Genomic DNA, 12,120 nt, shown 5'->3' on the forward strand with positions numbered 1-12,120 from the left:
AGAGAATTATAATGGATAAAGAAGAAGAAAAGATTACATTGGAGGAGAACATTGAAGAAGAAAGAAGAAAGGTACAAGAAGAACTGAATAGCGTTCTTCAGGAAAAGAAAGAAAGAGAAGAGGAAAATACTTCTCTGAAGAGAATTATAATGGATAAAGAAGAGGAAAAGATTACATTGGAGGAGAACATTGAAGAAGAAAGAAGAAAGGTACAAGAAGAACTGAATAGCGTTCTTCAGGAAAAGAAAGAAAGAGAAGAGGAAAATACTTCTCTGAAGAGAATTATAATGGATAAAGAAGAGGAAAAGATTACATTGGAGGAGAACATTGAAGAAAAAAGAAGAAAGGTACAAGAAGAACTGAATAGCGTTCTTCAGGAAAAGAAAGAAAGAGAAGAGGAAAATACTTCTCTGAAGAGAATTATAATGGATAAAGAAGAGGAAAAGATTACAATGGAGGAGAACATTGAAGAAGAAAGAAGAAAGGTACAAAAAGAACTGAATAGCGTTCTTCAGGATAAGAAAGAAAGAGAAGAGGAAATTACTTCTCTGAAGAGAATTATAATGGATAAAGAAGAGGAAAAGATTACATTGGAGGAGAACATTGAAGAAGAAAGAAGAAAGGTACAAGAAGAACTGAATAGCGTTCTTCAGGAAAAGAAAGAAAGAGAAGAGGAAAATACTTCTCTGAAGAGAATTATAATGGATAAAGAAGAGGAAAAGATTACATTGGAGGAGAACATTGAAGAAGAAAGAAGAAAGGTACAAGAAGAACTGAATAGCGTTCTTCAGGAAAAGAAAGAAAGAGAAGAGGAAAATACTTCTCTGAAGAGAATTATAATGGATAAAGAAGAGGAAAAGATTACATTGGAGGAGAACATTGAAGAAGAAAGAAGAAAGGTACAAGAAGAACTGAATAGCGTTCTTCAGGAAAAGAAAGAAAGAGAAGAGGAAAATACTTCTCTGAAGAGAATTATAATGGATAAAGAAGAGGAAAAGATTACATTGGAGGAGAACATTGAAGAAGAAAGAAGAAAGGTACAAGAAGAACTGAATAGCGTTCTTCAGGAAAAGAAAGAAAGAGAAGAGGAAAATACTTCTCTGAAGAGAATTATAATGGATAAAGAAGAGGAAAAGATTACATTGGAGGAGAACATTGAAAAAGAAAGAAGAAAGGTACAAGAAGAACTGAATAGCGTTCTTCAGGAAAAGAAAGAAAGAGAAGAGGAAATTACTTCTCTGAAGAGAATTATAATGGATAAAGAAGAGGAAAAGATTACATTGGAGGAGAACATTGAAGAAGAAAGAAGAAAGGTACAAGAAGAACTGAATAGCGTTCTTCAGGAAAAGAAAGAAAGAGAAGAGGAAAATACTTCTCTGAAGAGAATTATAATGGATAAAGAAGAGGAAAAGATTACAATGGAGGAGAACATTGAAGAAGAAAGAAGAAAGGTACAAGAAGAACTGAATAGCGTTCTTCAGGAAAAGAAAGAAAGAGAAGAGGAAATTACTTCTCTGAAGAGAATTATAATGGATAAAGAAGAGGAAAAGATTACATTGGAGGAGAACATTGAAGAAGAAAAAGAAGAAAGAAGAAAGGTACAAGAAGAACTGAATAGCGTTCTTCAGGAAAAGAAAGAAAGAGAAGAGGAAAATACTTCTCTGAAGAGAATTATAATGGATAAAGAAGAGGAAAAGATTACATTGGAGGAGAACATTGAAGAAGAAAAAGAAGAAAGAAGAAAGGTACAAGAAGAACTGAATAGCGTTCTTCAGGAAAAGAAAGAAAGAGAAGAGGAAAATACTTCTCTGAAGAGAATTATAATGGATAAAGAAGAGGAAAAGATTACATTGGAGGAGAACATTGAAGAAGAAAGAAGAAAGGTACAAGAAGAACTGAATAGCGTTCTTCAGGAAAAGAAAGAAAGAGAAGAGGAAAATACTTCTCTGAAGAGAATTATAATGGATCAAGAAGAGGAAAAGATTATAATGGAGGAGAACATTGAAGAAGAAAGAAGAAAAGTACAAGAACAACTGAATAGTGTTCTTGAGGAAAAGAAAGAAAGAGAAGACGAAATTACTTCTCTGAAGAGAATTATAATGGATCAAGAAGAGGAAAAGATTATAATGGAGGAGAACATTGAAGAAGAAAGAAGAAAGGTACAAGAAGAACTGAATAGCGTTCTTCAGGAAAAGAAAGAAAGAGAAGAGGAAAATACTTCTCTGAAGAGAATTATAATGGATCAAGAAGAGGAAAAGATTATAATGGAGGAGAACATTGAAGAAGAAAGAAGAAAAGTACAAGAACAACTGAATAGTGTTCTTGAGGAAAAGAAAGAAAGAGAAGACGAAATTACTTCTCTGAAGAGAATTATAATGGATAAAGAAGAGGAAAAGATTACATTGGAGGAGAACATTGAAGAAGAAAGAAGAAAGGTACAAGAAGAACTGAATAGCGTTCTTCAGGAAAAGAAAGAAAGAGAAGAGGAAATTACTTCTCTGAAGAGAATTATAATGGATAAAGAAGAGGAAAATATTACATTGGAGGAGAACATTGAAGAAGAAAGAAGAAAGGTACAAGAAGAACTGAATAGCGTTCTTCAGGAAAAGAAAGAAAGAGAAGAGGAAAATACTTCTCTGAAGAGAATTATAATGGATAAAGAAGAGGAAAAGATTACAATGGAGGAGAACATTGAAGAAGAAAGAAGAAAGGTACAAGAAGAACTGAATAGCGTTCTTCAGGAAAAGAAAGAAAGAGAAGAGGAAATTACTTCTCTGAAGAGAATTATAATGGATAAAGAAGAGGAAAAGATTACATTGGAGGAGAACATTATAGAAGAAAGAAGAAAGGTGCAAGAAGAATTGAATAGCGTTCTTCAGGAAAAGAAAGAAAGAGAAGAGGAAAATACTTCTCTGAAGAGAATTATAATGGATAGAGAAGAGGAAAAGATTACATTGGAGGAGAACATTGAAGAAGAAAGAAGAAAGGTACAAGAAGAACTGAATAGCGTTCTTCAGGAAAAGAAAGAAAGAGAAGAGGAAAATACTTCTCTGAAGAGAATTATAATGGATAAAGAAGAGGAAAAGATTACATTGGAGGAGAACATTAAAGAAGAAAAAGAAGAAAGAAGAAAGGTACAAGAAGAACTGAATAGCGTTCTTCAGGAAAAGAAAGAAAGAGAAGAGGAAATTACTTCTCTGAAGAGAATTATAATGGATAAAGAAGAGGAAAAGATTACATTGGAGGAGAACATTGAAGAAGAAAGAAGAAAAGTACAAGAACAACTGAATAGTGTTCTTGAGGAAAAGAAAGAAAGAGAAGAGGAAAATACTTCTCTGAAGAGAATTATAATGGATAGCGAAGAGGAAAAAATTACATTGGAAGAGAACATTGAAGAAGAAAGAAGAAAGGTACAAGAAGAACTGAATAGCGTTCTTCAGGAAAAGAAAGAAAGAGAAGAGGAAATTACTTCTCTGAAGAGAATTATAATGGATAAAGAAGAGGAAAAGATTACATTGGAGGAGAACATTGAAGAAGAAAGAAGAAAAGTACAAGAACAACTGAATAGTGTTCTTGAGGAAAAGAAAGAAAGAGAAGACGAAATTACTTCTCTGAAGAGAATTATAATGGATAAAGAAGAAGAAAAGATTACAACGGAGGAGAACATTGAAGAAGAAAGAAGAAAGGTAAAAGAAGAACTGAATAGCGTTCTTCAGAAAAAGAAAGAAAGAGAAGAGGAAATTACTTCTCTGAAGAGAATTATAATGGATCAAGAAGAGGAAAAGATTACATTGGAGGAGAACATTGAAGAAGAAAGAAGAAAGGTACAAGAAGAACTGAATAGCGTTCTTCAGGAAAAGAAAGAAAGAGAAGAGGAAATTACTTCTCTGAAGAGAATTATAATGGATAAAGAAGAGGAAAAGATTACATTGGAGGAGAACATTGAAGAAGAAAGAAGAAAGGTGCAAGAAGAATTGAATAGCGTTCTTCAGGAAAAGAAAGAAAGAGAAGAGGAAAATACTTCTCTGAAGAGAATTATAATGGATAAAGAAGAGGAAAAGATTACATTGGAGGAGAACATTGAAGAAGAAAGAAGAAAGGTACAAGAAGAACTGAATAGCGTTCTTCAGGAAAAGAAAGAAAGAGAAGAGGAAATTACTTCTCTGAAGAGAATTATAATGGATAAAGAAGAGGAAAAGATTACATTGGAGGAGAACATTGAAGAAGAAAGAAGAAAAGTACAAGAACAACTGAATAGTGTTCTTGAGGAAAAGAAAGAAAGAGAAGACGAAATTACTTCTCTGAAGAGAATTATAATGGATAAAGAAGAAGAAAAGATTACAACGGAGGAGAACATTGAAGAAGAAAGAAGAAAGGTACAAGAAGAACTGAATAGCGTTCTTCAGAAAAAGAAAGAAAGAGAAGAGGAAATTACTTCTCTGAATAGAATTATAATGGATAAAGAAGAGGAAAAGATTACATTGGAGGAGAACATTGAAGAAGAAAGAAGAAAGGTACAAGAAGAACTGAATAGCGTTCTTCAGGAAAAGAAAGAAAGAGAAGAGGAAAATACTTCTCTGAAGAGAATTATAATGGATAAAGAAGAGGAAAAGATTACATTGGAGGAGAACATTGAAGAAGAAAGAAGAAAGGTACAAGAAGAACTGAATAGCGTTCTTCAGGAAAAGAAAGAAAGAGAAGAGGAAAATACTTCTCTGAAGAGAATTATAATGGATAAAGAAGAGGAAAAGATTACATTGGAGGAGAACATTGAAGAAGAAAGAAGAAAGGTACAAGAAGAACTGAATAGCGTTCTTCAGGAAAAGAAAGAAAGAGAAGAGGAAAATACTTCTCTGAAGAGAATTATAATGGATAAAGAAGAGGAAAAGATTACATTGGAGGAGAACATTGAAGAAGAAAGAAGAAAGGTACAAGAAGAACTGAATAGCGTTCTTCAGGAAAAGAAAGAAAGAGAAGAGGAAAATACTTCTCTGAAGAGAATTATAATGGATAAAGAAGAGGAAAAGATTATAATGGAGGAGAACATTGAAGAAGAAAGAAGAAAAGTACAAGAACAACTGAATAGTGTTCTTGAGGAAAAGAAAGAAAGAGAAGACGAAATTACTTCTCTGAAGAGAAATATAATGGATAAAGAAGAGGAAAAGATTATAATGGAGGAGAACATTGAAGAAGAAAGAAGAAAGGTACAAGAAGAACTGAATAGCGTTCTTCAGGAAAAGAAAGAAACAGAAGAGGAAAATACTTCTCTGAAGAGAATTATAATGGATAAAGAAGAGGAAAAGATTACATTGGAGGAGAACATTGAAGAAGAAAGAAGAAAGGTACAAGAAGAACTGAATAGCGTTCTTCAGGAAAAGAAAGAAAGAGAAGAGGAAATTACTTCTCTGAAGAGAATTATAATGGATAAAGAAGAGGAAAAGATTACATTGGAGGAGAACATTGAAGAAGAAAAAGAAGAAAGAAGAAAGGTACAAGAAGAACTGAATGGTGTTCTTGAGGAGAAGAAAGAAAGAGAAGAGGAAATTACTTCTCTGAAGAGAATTATAATGGATAAAGAAGAGGAAAAGATTACATTGGAGGAGAACATTGAAAAAGAAAAAGAAGAAAGAAGAAAGGTACAAGAAGAACTGAATGGTGTTCTTGAGGAGAAGAAAGAAAGAGAAGAGGAAATTACTTCTCTGAAGAGAATTATAATGGATAAAGAAGAGGAAAAGATTACATTGGAGGAGAACATTGAAGAAGAAAGAAGGAAGGTACAAGAAGAACTGAATAGCGTTCTTCACGAAAAGAAAGAAAGAGAAGAGGAAAATACTTCTCTGAAGAGAATTATAATGGATAAAGAAGAGGAAAAGATTACAATGGAGGAGAACATTGAAGAAGAAAGAAGAAAGGTACAAGAAGAACTGAATAGCGTTCTTCAGGAAAAGAAAGAAAGAGAAGAGGAAAATACTTCTCTGAAGCAAATTATACTGGATAAAGAAGAGGAAAAGATTACATTGGAGGAGAACATTGAAGAAGAAAAAGAAGAAAGAAGAAAGGTACAAGAAGAACTGAATAGCGTTCTTCACGAAAAGAAAGAAAGAGAAGAGGAAATTACTTCTCTGAAGAGAATTATAATGGATAAAGAAGAGGAAAAGATTACATTGGAGGAGAACATTGAAGAAGAAAAAGAAGAAAGAAGAAAGGTACAAGAAGAACTGAATAGCGTTCTTCACGAAAAGAAAGAAAGAGAAGAGGAAATTACTTCTCTGAAGAGAATTATAATGGATAAAGAAGAGGAAAAGATTACATTGGAGGAGAACATTGAAGAAGAAAAAGAAGAAAGAAGAAAGGTACAAGAAGAACTGAATAGCGTTCTTCAGGAAAAGAAAGAAAGAGAAGAGGAAATTACTTCTCTGAAGAAAATTATAATGGATAAAGAAGAGGAAAAGATTACATTGGAGGAGAACATTGAAGAAGAAAAAGAAGAAAGAAGAAAGGTACAAGAAGAACTGAATAGCGTTCTTCACGAAAAGAAAGAAAGAGAAGAGGAAAATACTTCTCTGAAGAGAATTATAATGGATAAAGAAGAGGAAAAGATTACAATGGAGGAGAACATTGAAGAAGAAAAAGAAGAAAGAAGAAAGGTACAAGAAGAACTGAATAGCGTTCTTCAGAAAAAGAAAGAAAGAGAAGAGGAAAATACTTCTCTGAAAAGAATTATAATGGATAAAGAAGAGGAAAAGATTACATTGGAGGAGAACATTGAAGAAGAAAAAGAAGAAAGAAGAAAGGTACAAGAAGAACTGAATAGCGTTCTTCAGGAAAAGAAAGAAAGAGAAGAGGAAATTACTTCTCTGAAGAGAATTATAATGGATAAAGAAGAGGAAAAGATTACATTGGAGGAGAACATTGAAGAAGAAAGAAGAAAGGTGCAAGAAGAATTGAATAGAGTTCTTCAGGAAAAGAAAGAAAGAGAAGAGGAAAATACTTCTCTGAAGAGAATTATAATGGATAAAGAAGAGGAAAAGATTACATTGGAGGAGAACATTGAAGAAGAAAAAGAAGAAAGAAGAAAGGTACAAGAAGAACTGAATAGCGTTCTTCAGGAAAAGAAAGAAAGAGAAGAGGAAATTACTTCTCTGAAGAGAATTATAATGGATAAAGAAGAGGAAAAGATTACATTGGAGGAGAACATTGAAGAAGAAAGAAGAAAGGTACAAGAAGAACTGAATAGCGTTCTTCAGGAAAAGAAAGAAAGAGAAGAGGAAAATACTTCTCTGAAGAGAATTATAATGGATAAAGAAGAGGAAAAGATTACATTGGAGGAGAACATTGAAGAAGAAAGAAGAAAGGTACAAGAAGAACTGAATAGAGTTCTTCAGGAAAAGAAAGAAAGAGAAGAGGAAAATACTTCTCTGAAGAGAATTATAATGGATAAAGAAGAGGAAAAGATTACATTGGAGGAGAACATTGAAGAAGAAAAAGAAGAAAGAAGAAAGGTACAAGAAGAACTGAATGGTGTTCTTGAGGAGAAGAAAGAAAGAGAAGAGGAAATTACTTCTCTGAAGAGAATTATAATGGATAAAGAAGAGGAAAAGATTACATTGGAGGAGAACATTGAAGAAGAAAGAAGAAAGGTACAAGAAGAACTGAATAGCGTTCTTCAGGAAAAGAAAGAAAGAGAAGAGGAAAATACTTCTCTGAAGAGAATTATAATGGATAAAGAAGAGGAAAAGATTACAATGGAGGAGAACATTGAAGAAGAAAAAGAAGAAAGAAGAAAGATACAAGAAGAACTGAATAGCGTTCTTCAGGAAAAGAAAGAAAGAGAAGAAGAAAATACTTCTCTGAAGAGAATTATAATGGATAAAGAAGAGGAAAAGATTACAATGGAGGAGAACATTGAAGAAGAAAAAGAAGAAAGAAGAAAAGTACAAGAAGAACTAAATATTGTTCTTCAGGAAAAGAAAGAAAGAGAAGACGAAAATACTTCTCTGAAGAGAATTATCAAAGCCAAACAAGAGGAAATTCGAATTTTGGAAGAAAGAATTGAAGAGGAAAAAGCAGAGATTAAACAAAGAGAACTTGATCTTCACTATGTCATTGAGGTGAAGAACCAATTGAATCTTCTGGTGAACGAAATGGCAGAAGAAATTATCAATCTTAAGAGAATCATCAAGGAAAAAGAGAATGAAATTCGAATTCTGGAAGAATTGAATAGAAAAGAAAGACTTGAAAGATTCACTAAGAAGAACAGGATTGATCATATAGTTAAGGAAGTCCTGGGGAAATTTGATTCACTTGAAAATATCTTCAATGAAGAAGAGGAGTAAGTTATAAGTAGAGGAGTATTAAAAACATTAAAACTAGAAAATCGCCAAAAATATAATATATATAAAAAAAATCCAAAAAAAATATAAAAAAACAGAAAATAAAAAAAAAGTAATAGAAAATCCAGTATCCTAAAAAAATACACGATACAGAAAAAAAAATAAAAACAGTGGGAGTAAGAGCAGCATCAGCTGTAACATAAGCAGCAGAAAGAAGAAATCTGACTTGGTCTAGTTTGCTTTGTTACCTGATGAAGATTCACCTGTACTGTTTCTTCATCAGGTGGACAAATGCAGAAAGAACAAGTCTGACTTCTTCTCAGCAGCAGCAGCAGCAGCAGCAACAGAAGAAGAAGAAGAAGAAGAAGAAGAAGAAGAAGAAGAAGAAGAAAAAGAAGAAGAAGAAGAAGAAGGAGGAGGACCAGCAGCAACATTGGTAGGAGGAAAAGGACAAGGAGCAGCAGCAACAGTAACAGAAGCAGCAGAGAGAAGAAGACTGACTTGGTCTAGCATGCTTTGTTACCTGATGAAGATTCACCTGTACTGTTTCTTCATCAGGTGGACAAATGCAGAAAGAATAAGTCTGACTTCTTCTCAGCAGCAGCAGCAGCAGCAGCAGCAGCAGCAGCAGCAGAAGAAGAAGAAGAAGAAGAAGAAGAAGAAGAAGAAGGAGGACCAGCAGCAACATTGGTAGGAGGAAAAGGACAAGGAGCAGCAGCAGCAGTAACAAAAGCAGCAGAGAGAAGAAGTCTGACTTGGTCTAGCATGCTTTGTTACCTGATGAAGATTCACTTGTACTGTTTCTTCATCAGGTGGACAAATGCAGAAAGAACAAGTCTGACTTCTTCTCAGCAGCAGCAGCAGCAGCAGCAGCAAAAGAAGAAGAAGAAGAAGAAGAAGGAGGACCGGCAGCAACATTGGTAGGAGGAAAAGGACAAGGAGCAGCAGCAGCAGTAATGAAAGCAGCAGAGAGAAGAAGTCTGACTTGGTCTAGCATGCTTTGTTACCTGATGAAGATTCACCTGTACTGTTTCTTCATCAGGTGGACAAATGCAGAAAGAGCAAGTCTGACTTCTTCTCAGCAGCAGCAGCAGCAGCAGCAGAAGAAGAAGAAGAGGAAGAAGAAGAAGAAGAAGAAGAAGAAGAAGAAGAAGAAGAAGAAGAAGAAGGAGGACCAGCAGCAACATTGGTAGGAGGGAAAGGACAAGGAGCAGCAGAAGCAGTAACAAAAGCAGCAGAGAGAAGAAGTCTGACTTGGTCTAGCATGCTTTGTTACCTGATGAAGATTCACTTGTACTGTTTCTTCATCAGGTGGACAAATGCAGAAAGAATAAGTCTGACTTCTTCTCAGCAGCAGCAGCAGCAGCAGCAGAAGAAGAAGAAGAAAAAGAAGGAGGACCAGCAGCAACATTGGTAGGAGGAAAATGACAAGGAGCAGCAGCAGCAGTAACAAAAGCAGCAGAGAGAAGAAGTCTGACTTGGTCTAGCATGCTTTGTTACCTGATGAAGATTCACTTGTACTGTTTCTTCATCAGGTGGACAAATGCAGAAAGAACAAGTCTGACTTCTTCTCAGCAGCAGCAGCAGCAGCAGAAGAAGAAGAAGAAGAAGAAGAAGGAGGAGGACCAGCAGCAACATTGGTAGGAGGAAAAGGACAAGGAGCAGCAGCAGCAGTAACAAAAGCAGCATAGAGAAGAAGTCTGACTTGGTCTAGCATGCTTTGTTACCTGATGAAGATTCACTTGTACTGTTTCTTCATCAGGTGGACAAATGCAGAAAGAACAAGTCTGACTTCTTCTCCTCAGCAGCAGCAGCAGCAGCAGCAGAAGAAGAAAAAGAAGTAGAAGAAGAAGGAGGACCGGCAGCAACATTGGTAGGATGAAAAGGACAAGGAGCAGCAGCAGCAGTAACAAAAGCAGCAGAGAGAAGAAGTCAGACTTGGTCTAGCATGCTTTGTTACCTGATGAAGATTCACCTGTACTGTTTCTTCATCAGGTGGACAAATGCAGAAAGAACAAGTCTGACTTCTTCTCAGCAGCAGCAGCAGCAGCAGCAGCAGAAGAAGGAGAAGAAGAAGAAGAAGAAGAAGGAGGACCAGCAGCAACATTGGTAGGAGGAAAAGGACAAGAAGCAGCAGCAGCAGTAACAAAAGCAGCAGAAAGAAGAAGTCTGACTTGGTCTAGCATGCTTTGTTACCTGATGAAGATTCACTTGTACTGTTTCTTCATCAGGTGGACAAATGCAGAAAGAACAAGTCTGACTTCTTCTCAGCAGCAGCAGCAGCAGCAGCAGAAGAAGAAGAAGAAGAAGAAGAAGAAGAAGAAGAAGAAGAAGGAGGACCGGCAGCAACATTGGTAGGAGGAAAAGGACAAGGAGCAGCAGCAGCAGTAACAAAAGCAGCAGAGAGAAGAAGTCTGACTTGGTCTAGCATGCTTTGTTACCTGATGAAGATTCACTTGTACTGTTTCTTCATCAGGTGGACAAATGCAGAAAGAACAAGTCTGACTTCTTCTCAGCAGCAGCAGCAGCAGAAGAAGAAGAAGAAGAAGAAGAAGAAGGAGGACCAGCAGCAACATTGGTAGGAGGAAAAGGACAAGGAGAAGCAACAGCAATAACAAAAGCAGCAGAGAAAAGAAGTCTGACTTGGTCTAGCATGCTTTGTTACCTGATGAAGTTTCACTTGTACTGTTTCTTCATCAGGTGGAAAAATGCAGAAAGAATAAGTCTGACTTCTTCTCAGCAGCAACAGCAGTAGCAGCAGCAGCAGCAGAAGAAGAAGAAGAAGAAGAAGAAGAAGAAGGAGGACCAGCAGCAACATTGGTAGGAGGAAAAGGACAAGGAGCAGCAGCAGCAGTAACAAAAGCAGCAGAGAGAAGAAGTCTGACTTGGTCTAGCATGCTTTGTTACCTGATGAAGATTCACCTGTACTGTTTCTTCATCAGGTGGACAAATGCAGAAAGAATAAGTCTGACTTCTTCTCAGCAGCAGCAGCAGCAGCAGCAGAAGAAGAAGAAGAAAAAGAAGGAGGACCAGCAGCAACATTGGTAGGAGGAAAATGACAAGGAGCAGCAGCAGCAGTAACAAAAGCAGCAGAGAGAAAAAGTCTGACTTGGTCTAGCATGCTTTGTTACCTGATGAAGATTCACTTGTACTGTTTCTTCATCAGGTGGACAAATGCAGAAAGAACAAGTCTGACTTCTTCTCAGCAGCAGCAGCAGCAAAAGAAGAAGAAGAAGAAGAAGAAGAAGGAGGAGGACCAGCAGCAACATTGGTAGGAGGAAAAGGACAAGGAGCAGCAGCAGCAGTAACAAAAGCAGCAGAGAGAAGAAGTCTGACTTGGTCTAGCATGCTTTGTTACCTGATGAAGATTCACTTGTACTGTTTCTTCATCAGGTGGACAAATGCAGAAAGAACAAGTCTGACTTCTTCTCCTCAGCAGCAGCAGCAGCAGCAGCAGAAGAAGAAAAAGAAGAAGAAGAAGAAGGAGGACCGGCAGCAACACTGGTAGGATGAAAAGGACAAGGAGCAGCAGCAGCAGTAACGAAAGCAGCAGAGAGAAGAAGTCAGACTTGGTCTAGCATGCTTTGTTACCTGATGAAGATTCACTTGTACTGTTTCTTCATCAGGTGGACAAATGCAGGAAGAACAAGTCTGACTTCTTCTCAGCAGCAGCAGCAGCATCAGCAGCAGAAGAAGGAGAAGAAGAAGAAGAAGAAGAAGAAGGAGGACCAGCAGCAACATTGGTAGGAGGAAAAGGACAAGAAGCAGCAGCAGCAGTAACAAAAGC

General features: G+C 36.2%; 1 protein-coding gene across 1 annotated transcript; it reads left to right on the forward strand.

Annotated features, from left to right (window-relative positions):
* Positions 1-418: 418 nt before the first annotated feature.
* On the forward strand, positions 419-8,374 carry LOC137652265 (trichohyalin-like). Its single transcript, XM_068385532.1, has 2 exons — positions 419-5,342; positions 5,775-8,374. The coding sequence occupies exons 1-2, from the start codon at positions 426-428 to the stop codon at positions 8,334-8,336; spliced, it is 7,479 nt and encodes a 2,492-aa protein (XP_068241633.1). The 5' UTR covers positions 419-425; the 3' UTR covers positions 8,337-8,374.
* Positions 8,375-12,120: the final 3,746 nt, after the last annotated feature.

Source organism: Palaemon carinicauda, chromosome 13 (genome assembly GCF_036898095.1).
Source record: "Palaemon carinicauda isolate YSFRI2023 chromosome 13, ASM3689809v2, whole genome shotgun sequence".
NCBI classification, from domain to species: Eukaryota; Metazoa; Arthropoda; class Malacostraca; order Decapoda; family Palaemonidae; genus Palaemon; species Palaemon carinicauda.